This window comes from Sinohyriopsis cumingii, unplaced genomic scaffold (assembly GCF_028554795.1).
Source record: "Sinohyriopsis cumingii isolate HCF-2022 unplaced genomic scaffold, ASM2855479v2 utg002062l, whole genome shotgun sequence".
Classification (NCBI taxonomy): domain Eukaryota; kingdom Metazoa; phylum Mollusca; class Bivalvia; order Unionida; family Unionidae; genus Sinohyriopsis; species Sinohyriopsis cumingii.
The window spans coordinates 77,379-95,816 of NW_028316120.1; the positions used below are offsets into that span (position 1 = coordinate 77,379).

Genomic DNA, 18,438 nt, shown 5'->3' on the forward strand with positions numbered 1-18,438 from the left:
CCCAGTAACATTAAATTATCCTTGTTCCCCCACAATAACTGACTGATCCGGTTTATAAAACCAGTAACATTAAATTATCCTTGTTCCCCCACAATGACTGACTGGTCCAGTTTATAATCCCAGTAACATTAAATTATCCTTGTTCCCCCACAATGACTGACTGGTCCAGTTTATAATCCCAGTAACATTAAATTATCCTTGTTCCCCCACAATGACTGACTGGTCCAGTATATGATCTCAGTATAACATTAAATTATCCTTGTTCCCCCACAATGACTGACTGATCCAGTATATAATCTCAGTATAACATTAATTTATCCTTGTTCCACCACAATGACTGACTGATCCAGTATATGATCTCAGTATAACATTAAATTATCCTTGTTCCCCCAGAATGACTGACTGGTCCAGTATATGATCTCAGTATAACATTAAATTATCCTTGTTCCCCCACAATCACTGACTCATCCAGTTTATAATCCCTGTAACATTAAATTATCCTTGTTCCCCCACAATGACTGACTGGTCCAGTATATGATCTCAGTATAACATTAAATTATCCTTGTTCCCCCACAATCACTGACTGATCCAGTTTATAATCCCTGTAACATTAAATTATCCTTGTTTGCTCATAATGACTGATAAAGGCTATCCTCTCAGTCACCTTAAATAATTCTTGTTCCCCTTCAATGACTGATCCAGGCTCTTTACTTCAGTGACATTAAATAATCCCTGTCCATTCCTATTTCTAGGCTGGTTTACCTGTATCAACAATTTATGATCTTCCTCTATATGTTTACCTGTATCAACAATTTACGATCTTCCTCTATATGTTTGTGTGTGCTCTCCAGCTCCAGTTTGACTTCTGTCTTCATTGGTACATTGATATTGACTCGCAACTTTTTACTGGAAAAACAAAATATCAAAATAAACTACAGCACAAGTTCAAAAACTCAAAGTACTGCAAATTTTTTTCTCTGAAATACAAAAAATCCTTACCAATCTTGCTGGATAAACTTTTGTTCGAGTTTTCAGACAGCTTTTAGGGATGAAGGCAATAAAAGTCTTCATACTCACACTACATTAATCATTTGAGTACTACCAAGTATTCAGGAAAATTGTGTTTTACTCATACTCACACTACATTAATCATTCACACTACATTAATCATTTGAGTACTGCCAAGTATTCAGGTAAATTGTGTTTTACTCATACTCACACTACATTAATCATTTGAGTACTGCCAAGTATTCAGGTAAATTGTGTTTTACTCATATTCACACTACATTAATCATTTGAGTACTGCCAAGTATTCAGATAAATTGTGTTTTACTCATACTCACACTACATTAATCATTCACACTACATTAATCATTTGAGTCCTGCTAATTATTCAGGTAAATTGTGTTTTACTCATACTCACACTACATTAATCATTTGAGTACTGCCAAGTATTCAGGTAAATTGTGTTTTACTCATATTCACACTACATTAATCATTTGAGTCCTACCAAGTATTCAGGTAAATTGTGTTTTACTCATACTCACACTACATTAATCATTTGAGTACTGCCAAGTATTCAGGTAAATTGTGTTTTACTCATACTCACACTACATTAATCATTTGAGTACTGCCATGTATTCAGGTAAATTGTGTTTTACTCATACTCTCACTACATTAATCATTTGAGTCCTGCCAAGTATCCAGGTAAATTGTGTTTTACTCATACTCACACTACATTAATCATTTGAGTCCTGCCAAGTATTCAGGTAAATTGTGTTTTACTCATACACTACATTAATCATTTGAGTCCTGCCAAGTATTCAGGTAAATTGTGTTTTACTCATACTCACACTACATTAATCATTTGAGTCCTGCCAAGTATTCAGGTAAATTGTGTTTTACTCATACTCACACTACATTAATCATTTGAGTCCTGCCAAGTATTCAGGTAAATTGTGTTTTACTCATATTCACACTACATTAATCATTTGAGTCCTGCCAAGTATTCAGGTAAATTGTGTTTTACTCATACACTACATTAATCATTTGAGTCCTGCCAAGTATTCAGGTAAATTGTGTGTTACTCATACTCACTACATTAATCATTTGAGTCCTGCCAAGTATTCAGGTAAATTGTGTTTTACTCATACTCACACTACATTAATCATTTGAGTCCTGCCAAGTATTCAGGTAAATTGTGTTTTACTCATACTCACACTACATTAATCATTTGAGTCCTGTCAAGTATTCAGGTACATTGTGTTTTACTCATACTCACACTACATTAATCATTTGAGTACTGCCAACTATTCAGGTAAATTGTGTTTTACTCATACTCACACTACATTAATCATTTGAGTACTGCTAAGTATTCTGGTAAATTGTGTTTTACTCATACGCACACTACATTAATCATTTGAGTCCTGCCAAGTATTCAGGTAAATTGTGTTTTACTCATACTCACACTACATTAATCATTTGAGTACTGCCAAGTATTCAGGTAAATTGTGTTTTACTCATACTCACACTACATTAATCATTCGAGTACTGCCAAGTATTCAGGTAAATTGTGTTTTACTCATACTCACACTACATTAATCATTTCAGTCCTGCCAAGTATTCAGGTAAATTGTGTTTGAGTTAGCAAGCTTTAACTGTACCAAAAATAAGCAGTTCTAAATTTGTAGAGAGTAAGAAATGAATGGGAAATGATCTTTGAATACTTTGGTTTAAGCAGCCCTTAACCATACACAGATTACTACTAAAGGTGTTGTAAAATTGTAAAGCATCACAAGCAGTTTGTTTTGCAAACAAATATCTGTACCAATTCTGCAGCTATTATGATCAGACTTTTTTAACCATCATTTCTAACATGCAGTCCATAAGAAATTCTCAAATGTTTGAAATGGTATACATGTCAATTTACTGCTGTTCACAGATTTTCAGGCCTGGAATCAAAGAGATTTCACACACTGAAGCCCTATACACATAGATGAACTGTTGCTGACAGATTTTATGGTCATTTATTTTACTGCATGGAATCAATAGTATCATATTTCTGATTTCACATTTTTTATTATTAGATAATTTAATCTAATTATGACAATACTAACCCTAACATTGCAGATGTCCAAATATATATTCTAAGTACAAAACATTGCATATGTCCAAACATAATCAAGTACAAATTATTGCAGATGTTCAAAGATGTTCCAAGGACAAAACATTCCAAATACATTCAAGTACAAAACATTACAGGTGTCCAAATATATTCTAACTACAAAACAATGTTTGGGGCCCCGAGTGGCTGAGTGGGCTAAAGCGCAATCCTTTACCGATCACTGCCATCTCACCTCTGCGTGGGTTGGAGTCTCGGATTCAGCCAACGTGGGTATGTGAGAAAGCTTGCCAGTAGCTTCTCGTGGGTCAGTGGTTCTTTCCAGGGTTTTCCCCGGGTTCTTCCTCCACCATTAATACTGGCCACCATGTATAGCTTATCGTGTGCTGAAAAATGGCGTTAAACCCTACAACAACAAAAACAAAACAATGTTCCTGTATCCAAAGATATTCCAAGTACAAAACATTCCAAATATATTCAAGTACAAAACATTACAGGTATCCAAATATATTCTAACTACAAAACACTGTTCCTGTATCCAAATATATTCAAGTACATAACATTGCTGGTGTCAAAATATATTCCAACTACAAAACACTGCTGGTGTCCAAATATATTCTAACTACAAAACATTGTTCCTGTATCCAAATATATTCAAGTACAAAAGACTGTTGGTGTCCAAAATAATTCCAAGTAAAAAACATTCCAAATATATTCAAGTACAAAACATTACAAGTGCCCAAATATATTCAAGTACAAAGCATTACAAGTGCCCAAATATATTCAATTACAAAACACTGCTGTTGTCTAAATATATTCTAAGTACAAAACATTGCTGGCATCCAAATATATTCAAGTACAAACAATTGCTGGTGTCCAAATATAAAACATTGCTGGTGTACAAATATATTCTAACTACAAAACAATGTAAGTGTCCAAATATATTCTAAGTACAACCAATGCAGCTGTCCAAATTATATTCCAAGTAGAAAACATTGCAGGTGTCCAAAAATATATTCTAAGTACAAAACAATGCAGATATAACAAAATATAGTCCAAGTACAAAACATTCTACGTGTGAATATATGCTTTAAGTACAAACAATTCCAGGTGCCCACAAATATATCCAAAGAAGAAAACATTTCCAAATTTTCTAATATATATTTTAAGTACAAAATATTCCAGGTATCCATAAATATTTTCTAAGTACAAAACATTCCAAGTGTCTAAAAATATACCCTAAGTGCAAAGCATTACACCTGTCCAAAATATATTTCTAAGTACAAAACATTACAGGCGTCCAAATATATTCTATGACAAAGCTTTATACAATCTGTGTAATTCAATGAACAGAATAATCCTATTATATTCGCTCATAAACACAATCTTAAATTTAAGACTATTAATAATTTCTTTGAATGGTTTCAATCTTTGTTTGTCGAGGATTGCAAAAAAAACATTATTCCGATCTTTTCATACAAATACTTGTAAATTGAAATTTGTTTTTTGTTGTTGAAAAATAAGCAAACAAATGCCATTTTACTTTGTGTCCTGGAAACAAAGAGACTGTTTGTGGGAAAACAACCAACAAGAAACACTGTCTTACTTTTTGTACTGGAAATAAAGAGGAAGTCTGGGGGAGAAGAAAAAAACACCTCCCAAAACTGTCTTAATCTTTGTACAGGAAACAGTTTGAAGGAAAAAAGAAAAAAACCAAACAAACTGTCTTACGTTTTGTACTGGAAATAGAGACAGTTTGAGGGAAAATATTAAAAAAAAAACGCTCTTTCTTTTTGTGCTGGAAATAGTGTTTGGTGGAGGACCCAAACAAACTCTTACTTTTTGTACTGGAAATAGTGTTTGGGGGAGGACCCAAACAAACTGTCTTACTTTTTGTACTGGAAATAGAGAGACAGTTTGGAGGAGGATTGGAGATCATTTTCATCATCTTCAGTCACCAACAGCTTGGATTTCAGCAGGATCTGTAACACTTGGACTAACATGTCCTGAAATATAGGAATAAAGGAACTGCTATTGATGCAAAGTCAGAAAATCGAGAATTAAGGAGGGTCAAACTTTCCTGTCTAGCCTACTAAATCATTTAATTACTCTATTAGTCCTTCAGTGTTTTATCTACAAATGGCTGCCTATGAACTTTCCTGTCTAGAGTAATAAATGATTTAATTACTCTATTAGTCCTTCAGTGTTTTATCTACAAATGGCTACCTATGAACTTTCCTGTCTAGAGTACTAAATGATTTAATTACTCTATTAGTCCTTCAGTGTTTTATCTACAAATGGCTACCTATGAACTTTCCTGTCTAGAGTACTAAATGATTTAATTACTCTATTAGTCCTTCAGTGTTTTATCTACAAATGGCTACCTATGAACTTTCCTGTCTAGAGTAATAAATGATTTAATTACTCTGTTAGTCCTTCAGTGTTTTATCTACAAATGGCTACCAATGAACTTTCCTGTCTAGCCTACTAAAAGCTATAATTACTCTATTAGTCCTTCAGTGTTTTATCTACAAATGGCTACCTATGAACTTTCCTGTCTAGAGTACTAAATGATTTAATTACTCTATTAGTCCTTCAGTGTTTTATCTACAAATGGCTACCTATGAACTTCCCTGTCTAGCCTACTAAAAGATATAATTACTCTATTAGTCCTTCAGTGTTTTATCTACAAATGGCTACCTATGAACTTCCCTGTCTAGCCTACTAAATGATATAATTACTCTATTAGTCCCTCAGTGTTTTATCTACAAATGGCTACCTATGAACTTTCCTGTCTAGCCTACTAAATGATATAATTACTATATTAGACCTTCAGTGTTTTATCTACAAATGGCTACCTATGAACTTTCCTGTCTAGAGTACTAATTCATATAATTAATCTAATAGTCCTTCATTGTTTTATCTACAAATGGCTACCTATGAATTATTTAAATACACAATATAAATATTAGTTAGACTAAAGCCAATAAGGCAATTCCCGTGCCATAAGCATCTGAACATTCTATATTTGTTAAAAATCTTGTTGATGGTTTCATGTCATCAGAAAGTCTGAGCATATATGACAAGGCATTTAATTTCTTTTGAAAATGTAGCCATCTGTGTTTTCAACCATTGCTGCACAAATATGTATCTATATAATTAAAGTAGTGTGTATCTATATAATTAAAGTAGTGTGTATATCTATAAAATTAGTGTGTGTATCTATAGAATTAAAGTAGTGTGTGTATCTATATAATTAAAGCAGTGTGTATCTATATAATTAAAGTAGTGTGTGTATCTATAGAATTAGTGTGTGTATCTATATAATTAAAGTAGTGTTTATCTATATAATTAAAGTAGTGTGTATCAATATAATTAAAGTAGTGTGTATCTATATAATTAAAGTAGTGTGTGTATCTATAGAATTAAAGTAGTGTGTATCTATATAATTAAAGTAGTGTGTGTATCAATATAATTAAAGTAGTGTGTATCTATATAATTAAAGTAGTGTGTATCTATACAATTAAAGTAGTGTGTGTATCTATAGAATTAAAGTAGTGTGTATCTATATAATTAAATTAGTGTGTGTATCAATATAATTAAAGTAGTGTGTATCAATATAATTAAAGTAGTGTGTATCTATATAATTAAAGTAGTGTGTGTATCTATAGAATTAAAGTAGTGTGTATCTATATAATTAAAGTAGTGTGTGTATCAATATAATTAAAGTAGTGTGTATCTATATAATTAAAGTAGTGTGTATCTATACAATTAAAGTAGTGTGTGTATCTATAGAATTAAAGTAGTGTGTATCTATATAATTAAAGTAGTGTGTGTATCAATATAATTAAAGTAGTGTGTATCAATATAATTAAAGTAGTGTGTATCTATATAATTAAAGTAGTGTGTGTATCTATAGAATTAAAGTAGTGTGTATCTATATAATTAAAGTAGTGTGTGTATCAATATAATTAAAGTAGTGTGTATCTATATAATTAAAGTAGTGTGTATCTATACAATTAAAGTAGTGTGTATGGCTATATAATTAAAGTAGTGTGTGTATCAATATAATTAAAGTAGTGTGTATCTATATAATTAAAGTAGTGTGTATCTATACAATTAAAGTAGTGTGTATCTATACAATTAAAGTAGTGTGTATCTATATAATTAAAGTAGTATGTGTATCAATATAATTAAAGCAGTGTGCATCTATAGAATAAAAGTAGTGTGTATCTATACAATTAAAGTAGTGTGTATGGCTATATAATTAAAGTAGTGTGTGTATCAATATAATTAAAGTAGTGTGTATCTATATAATTAAAGTAGTGTGTATCTATACAATTAAAGTAGTGTGTATCTATACAATTAAAGTAGTGTGTGTATCTATAGAATTAAAGTAGTGTGTATCTATATAATTAAAGTAGTGTGTGTATCAATATAATTAAAGTAGTGTGTATCAATATAATTAAAGTAGTGTGTATCTATATAATTAAAGTAGTGTGTGTATCTATAGAATTAAAGTAGTGTGTGTATCCATAGAATTAAAGTAGTGTGTGTATCAAAATAATTAAAGTAGTGTGTGTATCAATATAATTAAAGTAGTGTGTATCTATATAATTAAAGTAGTGTGTATCTATATAATTAAAGTAGTATGTGTATCAATATAATTAAAGCAGTGTGCATCTATAGAATTAAAGTAGTGTGTATCTATACAATTAAAGTAGTGTGTATGGCTATATAATTAAAGTAGTGTGTGTATCAATATAATTAAAGTAGTGTGCATCTATAGAATTAAAGTAGTGTGTATCTATACAATTAAAGTAGTGTGTATGGCTATATAATTAAAGTAGTGTGTGCATCAACATAATTAAAGTAGTGTGTATCTATAGAATTAAAGTAGTGTGTATCTATACAATTAAAGTAGTGTGTATCTATAGAATTAAAGTAGTGTGTATCAATATAATTAAAGTAGTGTGCATCTAAAGAATTAAAGTAGTGTGCATCTATAGAATTAAAGTAGTGTGTATCTATAGAATTAAAGTAGTGCGTATCTATAGAATTAAAGTAGTGTGTGTATCTATATAATTAAAGTAATGTGTGTATCTACAGCATTAAAGTAATGTGTGTATCTATAGAATTAAAGTATTGTGTGTATCTATATAATTAAAGTAGTGTGTATCTATATAATTAAAGTAGTGTGTATGGCTATATAATTAAAGTAGTGTGTGTATCAATATAATTAAAGTAGTGTGTATCTATATAATTAGTGTCGGTACCTGTAGAATTAAAGTAGTTTGTGTATCTATATAATTGAAGTTGTGTGTGTATCTACAGAATTAAAGTAGTGTGTGTATCTATATAATTAAAGTAGTGTTGGTACCTGTTGAATTAAAGTAGTGTGTGTATCTCTAAAATTAAAGTAGTGTGTTTATCCATAGAATTAAAGTATTGTGTATCTATATAATTAAAGTAGTGTGTGTATCCATAGAATTAAAGTAGTGTGTATCTATATAATTAAAGTAGTGTGTGTATCTATAGAATTAAAGTAGTGTGTATCTATATAATTAAAGTAGTGTGTATCTATATAATTAAAGTATTGTGTATCTATATAATTAAAGTAGTGTGTGTATCCATAGAATTAAAGTAGTGTGTATCTATATAATTAAAGTAGTGTGTGTATCTATAGAATTAAAGTAGTGTGTATCTATATAATTAAAGTAGTGTGTATCTATATAATTAAAGTATTGTGTATCTATATAATTAAAGTAGTGTGTGTATCCATAGAATTAAAGTAGTGTGTATCTATAGAATAAAAGTAGTGTGTATCTACAGAATTAAAGTAGTGTGTGTATCTATATAATTAAAGTATTGTGTGTATCCATAGAATTAAAGTATTGTGTATCTATATAATTAAAGTAGTGTTTATCTATATAATTAAAGTATTGTGTATCTATATAATTAAAATAGTGTGTGTATCCATAGAATTAAAGTAGTGTGTATCTATATAATTAAAGTAGTGTGTGTATCTATAGAATTAAAGTAGTGTGTATCTATATAATTAAAGTAGTGTTTATCTATATAATTAAAGTATTGTGTATCTATATAATTAAAGTAGTGTGTGTATCCATAGAATTAAAGTAGTGTGTATCTATATAATTAAAGTAGTGTGTGTATCTATAGAATTAAAGTAGTGTGTATCTATATAATTAAAGTAGTGTGTATCTATATAATTAAAGTAGTGTGTATCTATATAATTAAAGTATTGTGTATCTATATAATTAAAGTATTGTGTATCTATATAATTAAAGTATTGTGTATCTATATAATTAAAGTAGTGTTGGTACCTGTTGAATTAAAGTAGTGTGTGTATCTCTAAAATTAAAGTAGTGTGTGTATCCATAGAATTAAAGTATTGTGTATCTATATAATTAAAGTAGTGTGTCTATCCATAGAATTAAAGTAGTGTGTATCTATAGAATTAAAGTAGTGTGTGTATCTATAGAATTAAAGTAGTGTGTATCTATATAATTAAAGTAGTGTGTATCTATATAATTAAAGTAGTGTGTATCTATATAATTAAAGTATTGTGTATCTATATAATTAAAGTAGTGTGTGTATCCATAGAATTAAAGTAGTGTGTATCTATAGAATAAAAGTAGTGTGTATCTACAGAATTAAAGTAGTGTGTGTATCTATATAATTAAAGTATTGTGTGTATCCATAGAATTAAAGTATTGTGTATCTATATAATTAAAGTAGTGTTTATCTATATAATTAAAGTATTGTGTATCTATATAATTAAAGTAGTGTATGTATCCATAGAATTAAAGTAGTGTGTATCTATATAATTAAAGTAGTGTGTGTATCTATAGAATTAAAGTAGTGTGTATCTATATAATTAAAGTAGTGTTTATCTATATAATTAAAGTATTGTGTATCTATATAATTAAAGTAGTGTGTGTATCCATAGAATTAAAGTAGTGTGTATCTATATAATTAAAGTAGTGTGTATCTATATAATTAAAGTAGTGTGTATCTATATAATTAAAGTATTGTGTATCTATATAATTAAAGTAGTGTGTGTATCCATAGAATTAAAGTAGTGTGTATCTATAGAATAAAAGTAGTGTGTATCTATATAATTAAAGTAGTGTGTGTATCCATAGAATTAAAGTAGTGTGTATCTATATAATTAAAGTATTGTGTATCTATATAATTAAAGTAGTGTTGGTACCTGTTGAATTAAAGTAGTGTGTGTATCTATATAATTAAAGTAGTGTGTGTATCCATAGAATTAAAGTATTGTGTATCTATATAATTAAAGTAGTGTGTGTATCCATAGAATTAAAGTAGTGTGTATCTATATAATTAAAGTATTGTGTATCTATATAATTAAAGTAGTGTGTGTATCTATAGAATTAAAGTAGTGTGTATCTATATAATTAAAGTAGTGTGTATCTATATAATTAAAGTAGTGTGTATCTATATAATTAAAGTATTGTGTATCTATATAATTAAAGTAGTGTGTGTATCCATAGAATTAAAGTAGTGTGTATCTATAGAATAAAAGTAGTGTGTATCTACAGAATTAAAGTAGTGTGTGTATCTATATAATTAAAGTAGTGTGTGTATCCATAGAATTAAAGTATTGTGTATCTATATAATTAAAGTAGTGTTTATCTATATAATTAAAGTATTGTGTATCTATATAATTAAAGTAGTATGTGTATCCATAGAATTAAAGTAGTGTGTATCTATATAATTAAAGTAGTGTGTGTATCTATAGAATTAAAGTAGTGTGTATCTATATAATTAAAGTAGTGTGTATCTATATAATTAAAGTATTGTGTATCTATATAATTAAAGTAGTGTGTGTATCCATAGAATTAAAGTAGTGTGTATCTATATAATTAAAGTAGTGTGTGTATCCATAGAATTAAAGTAGTGTGTATCTATATAATTAAAGTATTGTGTATCTATATAATTAAAGTAGTGTGTGTATCCATATAATTAAAGTATTGTGTATCTATATAATTAAAGTAGTGTGTGTATCCATAGAATTAAAGTAGTGTGTATCTATAGAATAAAAGTAGTGTGTATCTATATAATTAAAGTAGTGTGTGTATCCATAGAATTAAAGTAGTGTGTATCTATATAATTAAAGTAGTGTGTGTATCCATAGAATTAAAGTAGTGTGTATCTATATAATTAAAGTAGTGTGTATCTATATAATTAAAGTAGTGTGTATCTATATAATTAAAGTATTGTGTATCTATATAATTAAAGTAGTGTGTGTATCCATATAATTAAAGTATTGTGTATCTATATAATTAAAGTAGTGTGTGTATCCATAGAATTAAAGTATTGTGTATCTATATAATTAAAGTAGTGTGTGTATCCATAAAATTAAAGCAGTTTGTGTATCTATATACTCAAAGCAGTGTTCATCTATATAATTAAAGAAGTGTATTTATAGAATTAAAGTTGTATGTGCGCATAATAAAAGTAGTGTATCTAAAGAATTAAAGTAGTGTATTTAGAATTAAGGTGGTGTGTATCTATATAATTAAAGTACAGTGTCTATAGATTTAAATTTGTGTGTGTACAGAATAAAAACAGCATGTCTCTATAAAATTAAATTAGCGTGTATCGAGGGAATTGAAGTATGTGAGCATAGAATAAAAGCAGCATGCATTTACAGAATTAAAGTAGTCATTGTGTATAGAATAAAAACAGCACGTCTCTATAAAATTAAAGTAGTATCTACGGAACAAAAATTTGCGTGTATATAGAATAAAGGCAGCATGTATCTACTAATTAAAGTAGTGTGTATCTATGGAATTAAAGTAGCATTTGTGTATAAAATAAAAATAACATGTATCTATTGAATTAAAGTAGTGTGTATCTATGGAATTAAAGTAGTGTGTGTGTGTATAGAATAAAAACAACAGCATGTATCTATGGAATTAGATTAGTGTGTGTGTGTGTAGAATAAAAACAGCATGTATCTATGGAATCAAAGTAGTGTGTATGGAATTAAAGTAGCGTGTGTGTGTAAAATAAAAACAACATGTATCTATGGAATTAAAGTAGTGTGTATCTATGAATTAAAGTCGTGTGTACATATAGAATAAAAACAGCATGTATCTATGGAATTAAACAGCATGTATCTATGGAATTAAAGTAGTGTGTATGTATAGAATAAAACAGCACGTATCTATGAAATTAAATTAGTGTGTGTATAATATAAAAACAGCATGTATCTATGGAATTAAAGTAGTGTGCATTTATAGAATAAAACATCATGTATCTAATGAACTAAATTAGTGTGCATCTATGGAATTAAAGTACTATCTTCTACAGCAGTGTACATAACTGCAGTTTCAATAAATGCTGAAATAATTCAACTGCATTATTCCTATAACAGAGTGATTAATGTTTGTTTTTAAGCATGGAATAAAAAGGTGATTTACTAAGTAGTCAAAAAATGTTGGGTCCTTCTTCATGTGGCAAAGAATTTCCTCACATGATCAGGTATTCTGTACCACATGTCCTCAGGTCCAATATTTTTCAATACGCAATTAACTACCTTTACATATGTTGTTATCTAACTCTAACACCGTTCAGGTTTTCTCAAACCTACCCTTTTGATCTCTGTGTTTTTCTCTAGCTGCTGAACTGTCAGTGTATCTTCATTGTTATATTGTAGTAGAATGGCCATCTGAAATGTTGAGGCCTGAAACAAACAAGTGTACAGTTAAAATTGCATCTAGCATAGTAAAAGAAGGAATTATAAAACCTTCATGAAATTACTTCATGATGATAGTAAAAATATTTAACATTAGATTCAGTTTATCCACATTATGTATTCATGTTCCATGAATTCACTTCAACTGACATGGTATAATAACTTTCACTTTCAAAACTGAAGTTCAAGTACACAAATGGTCTTGAGACATATACAATAATGTGCAACAGACACTTCATTTGCCGGTAGCAAAATATTTTCCAGATTCTAGCAATGTCTCATCTCATCTAGACCAACATAAGGAACAAGTTTACTTTTGTAGTTCACGGTAACAACAAAATCTGCAAATAAATTATTGGCATTACAGTGCATGTGTGTGCAAACAGTGCAAAACTAGTTTCTAACCAGCCTAGGCTAAAGGTAGTTTACTGGATGCAGTACACTTGAAAAGACCATTATTCCCCACATGATTTTGGAATATATATATATATATATATATATATATATATATATATATATATATATATACACACACACACACATTAACATGTGATTATGACTTGCTTTTATGCAGAATTATGATGCAAATGAAGGACTCTCTTGCTTGCACACAGGACTATGACCTATATAAAAGACAAAAAAAGTTTGCTTTCACATTTGACTATGATGTATGCAAAGTACTATATCTCTGTTGCATATATATATGATTAACTTACTTGCTTTCTAACAGAATATATATATATATATATATACATATATATATATATATATGGTATACACCATGCTTGCACACAGGACTATCATGTATAAGAGGGGCTTTGACTTACTTGCGCAAAGGAATATGATATATGAGGGACTATATATTCTTGCACACAAGACTATGATGATTGTCTTGCTTGCACACAAGACTATGATGATTGTCTTGCTTGCACACAAGATTATGATGATTGTCTTGCTTGCAGACAAGACTATGATGATTGTCTTGCATCCAGAAAGGACTATGATGATTGTCTTGCATGCAGACAGAACTATGATGATTGTCTTGCATGCACACAGTACTATGATGATTGTCTTGCTTGCAGATAAGACTGATGATTGTCTTGCTTGCATGCAGGACTATGATGATTGTCTTGTTTGCACACAGGACTATGATGATTGTCTTGCATCCACACAGGACTATGATGATTGTCTTGCTTGCAGACAAGACTATGATAATTGTCTTGCTTGCACAGAGGACTATGATGATTGTCTTGCTTGCACACAGGACTATGATGATTGTCTTGCATCCACTCAGGACTATGATGATTGTCTTGCTTGCAGACAAGACTATGATGATTGTCTTGCTTGTACAGACTATGATGATTGTCTTGCTTTCACACATGACTATGATGATTGTCTTCCATGCACACTGGATTATGATGACTGTCTTGCATCCACATAGGACTATGATGATTGTCTTGCTTGCAGACAAGACTATGATGATTGTCTTGCTTGCAGACAGGACTATGATGATTGTCTTGCTTGCACACAGGACTATGATGATTGTCTTGCATCCACTCAGGACTATGATGATTGTCTTGCTTGCAGACAGGACTATGATGATTGTCTTGCTTGCACACAGGACTATGATGATTGTATTGCTTACAGACAAGACTGATGATTGTCTTGCTTGCACACAGGACAATGATGATTGTCTTGCATGCACACTGGACTATGATATCTGAGCAGAGATCGTCCTGGGCTTCGGCAATATCTCAAACTGTGATTTGTTTTCCTTATTGGCGACAAAACAGACATCTGGCGATTTTTTTGGCGACAACCCTTTTGCTATTTAATTTGTACATACAATCATGGATTTGGAGTGGAGACATTCAAAGGGACCACAAAAGAAAGCAACAAACTTGGATGCACAATGCACTGGAATCTGTTACATAAACAAATCCTTTGTTCATACTGACAAGCCCATCTTTACAGTGCATTGTTACATCATGATCCACTTATGTTGACATCTGGCCTGGGTACTGTATGCTGTCCTACACTCAGTCATGATACTGGACTATACCTACAATCGACCAACCTCTGAAGACCCGAACAGAAACAGCTACGATTAACTGGATGGCAAATCCGTATGTTATTTTTATATAAATGTACCAATAAAATAGTTTTGCTGAAACTTCAGCGAAAACTGATTATTTCTGAAGTAGCTAATGCTGTGTATAAATACAAAGCAAATTGAAAAATCGCAATCAGAATTACATAATGTCAACAGTGCAACTTTATCATGGGTAAACTAAAGTTTACCGTTGCATGTTCATTGTCTCATCCTAAGAGTAAGTTAACAAAATTAACAGCATTTGGATTTAGTGCAAATTCATCAGACAACACTGTCACTGAACCTGACGTTATACCTGACAGTCCAACATCATCTTACATGTAGTAATGGTAGTAATGCCTCAAGTGCAACACCGTATTATGATGAACGGGTCGAAAGTTCCTGAAAATTTCTCGACAGCTGGAGACTTGGATGTCTGTGGCAGAGATATGATACAAAGTTAAAGCAGATGTTCCGTGATATATGTATCAAGGCACAGGTTGTCAAATCATTTATAACTGGGGGCCCCCGAGTGGCTGAGTGGTCAAAAGCGCTCACCGTTACGGACCACTGCCATCTCACCTCTGTCTGCATGAGTTCGAGTCTCAGGCTCAGCTAATGTTGGTACATGAGAAAGTCTGCCAGTAGCTTCTCGTGGGTTGGTGGATCTTCCCGGGGTTTTCCAGGGTTCTTTCTCCACCAATTATACTGGCCGCCATGTATAGCCTATCTTGTGCTGCAAAATGGCGTTAAACCCTACAACAACAACAACAACATTTATAACTGGCAGTGATATATGGTGAAGGAGTGTGTCAATGAACATGAATCCAGGTGGGGTAAGTAATATATCGTAATTTTGTTCATTGATCTTTTACTTTTGTTATCAATCCTGTGTTACGACTCCAGGGACTTAAACTACACAACAAGAAATAGAAAAACAAACAAGTTTGGCATAACTGAACATAATTCATTTAAAAAAATAAAGAAGTGAAAGAATTAAATTAACTTATAGCAGGGTCAGTGAATTCCTATTTCCTAAAAGCCTGTTCAATTCCAATAGTTCCAAAAATTCTGAATACATTCCAATGAAAGATGCCCCATCTGTTTTAAAGTTTCAGATGTACAGAAAGATTTCCAAAGAATTCAAATAGTCACTGAATAAATTTAGTTAATACCGTGCAGTTATTCTAGCATGTCATGCAAAAAATAAATCTTTTCAAAAACCAAGTTGAGAGAATGAATCCCAAAACACCAAATTGGAACCTACCATCATGAAGTTTTTTGCAGCATATTTAAGTGTTGTTTTCACTAAATAGTCACAGATTTTTCTGGTCCAATACACATGAAATTCTCAAAGAACACACCATTTCTCCCTGTGGAGTGCATTCTCTCCCACCACCCCGAAACATGCCCCCATATATATTGATATTGAAACAAGATGGCCGCTATCACTTAACTGGCTTGAAGCAGCTGTTCCGTCTTTTTAGTGCCGTTTTCATGATATTTGTGCTTGTTGCCTGTTTTCATCTTCGTTATTGTGTTTATTATGTAGTGGCTGTTAAATTCGTATGTGTTTCTTCATCTCCTTATTTTGGAAACGAGAATAATTAGACTTTTCTCAGCTGTCTTGCTCCACTGTTTTTGAACAAACCGCCATCACGTGATACTCGCCCGTCAACTCATTTATGCTACGATGGACCCTCATTAATTGCTTTAAATGTTCACTCCTTGGCTCTCCACACTAAATTGTGCTCTAGACTAAACGAACTGGGACTACATTCATCATTACCTAAATGTAAACAGAAGCATAAAAAGAAACGTTGTTTCAAAGCTGGCCGGCGTAGAACAGGAAGAATTGCAGTTATCTCGCTTATTTCAGCACAACCATTTTAAAAAATTTCAACCGTTAATTTAGATAACCTAATTCAAATCCCTATTAATTTGTCAACCTTTGTGTGAACTATCCAAGAAATACCTCTGTGCATTGCATTATTCAATGCCCAGTCAGTAGGACCACTGGAAAAGCGCACAGAAATAGTTAATTTTATCAACAAACAAAATGTTGACATATTTTTCGTGACAGAAACATGGCTAAAAACATCAGGCGATGAGCCCAAGTGTGCAGATCTAACACCCACTGGTTACTCCATCAAGTCGTTGCCCTGTAAGTCTCGCGGAGGTGGAATTGCTGTCATCACAAAGAACTCCATGATAAAACATCATAACTATACCACAACAATCAATTTCGACCACACATCGTTTGAACTAGTCCAAACCACACTCACACTGGAGCAAAGGTCAGCCCATTTTTTCCACCTATACCGCCCTCCTCCTAGTAGAAAAAACGAGCTGGCTGACTCTCTCTTTTTGGAGTAGTTTCCGAACCTCCTGGACTATAGAAATTCAATAGGTGGCAACCTGATTATTCTTGGAGATTTCAACTTTCACTTCGACTGTCCCTGAAACTCAAATACATCGAAACTGATTCCATTAATGTTTTCAACCTCAAACAGTCAGTTAACCAACCCACCCATAAACATGGTCACATTTTAGACTGGATTCTTCATAGACCTGATGGTAACATTCTACGGTCCTCCGTGGTATCCCATGACCTTGCATCAGATCACCTCTGCATTATATGCCATCTTGACGTATCAGTCCCTAACCCTCCACCTTTATCTGCTACTAAGAGAAACCTCTGTATGATAAATAGAATCAAACTAATGCACGACATGCAAGCTAACCTAACAACTTGCTTACCTCCTACCGCAGAACAACTCGATAACTGTCTGCGTTCATTACTTGACAAACATGCCCCAGCAACCAAGTGCAGAATATCAATTCAAAAGTGTTCTCCATGGTATAGCAGTGTTAGGGACCAGCCTCGCACTGCTAAAAGAGACCGCCGTAAAGCTGAGAGGCTCTGGCTTTCCACCAGACTCGCTATTCATAAGCAAATCTATGAAGTCGCTAAGAAGAATGTCACAAATATAGTCCATGCAGCAAAATCAGCCCACTACACTAGTAAGATCATGGAAAGTTCCAGGTGCAAAGAGTTCTTCGAGATTACTAACAAGCTAATGTCAAGGAACAAATCAACACCACTTCCAACTACCTTCTCTCCAGTCGACCTTCCGGACATGTTTGCAAATTTCTTCCATGACAAAAGTACAAACCATTTGAGATAAGCTTGACACCACAATTTCAATTGACTCGTCACCAAACAGTTGGGATACAGAATTTGAGTGGCAACCATTAGCAGCATTTGAACCTGTCTCTATGGATTTTGTACGTACAATCCTGATGAAGAGTGCACCAAAGTCATGTGAACTTGATCCAATTCCAACATCACTGCTGCTTGAGTGCTTAAATCCAGTATTGCCTTCACTAACTGATGTTATTAATACCTCTCTCTCATCTGGGGAATTCCCATCATTTTTCAAAACTGCCATTGTAAAGCTTCTGCTGAAGAAACCA

The 18,438-nt window shown here is 31.8% G+C and overlaps 1 protein-coding gene across 2 annotated transcripts in view; it reads right to left on the bottom strand.

The window, feature by feature from the left end:
* Positions 1-18,438, bottom strand: part of LOC149771193 (cullin-1-like) — an 87,986-nt gene that overhangs the window by 15,252 nt on the left and 54,296 nt on the right. For both annotated transcript variants that reach the window (XM_089948746.1, XM_089948745.1), the window contains exons 16-18: positions 12,765-12,857; positions 5,012-5,127; positions 801-906 (exon numbers count right to left, since the gene is read on the bottom strand). In XM_089948746.1, the coding sequence (XP_089804872.1) occupies positions 801-906; positions 5,012-5,127; positions 12,765-12,857 (315 nt within the window). The remainder of the gene's footprint in view (positions 1-800; positions 907-5,011; positions 5,128-12,764; positions 12,858-18,438) is intronic.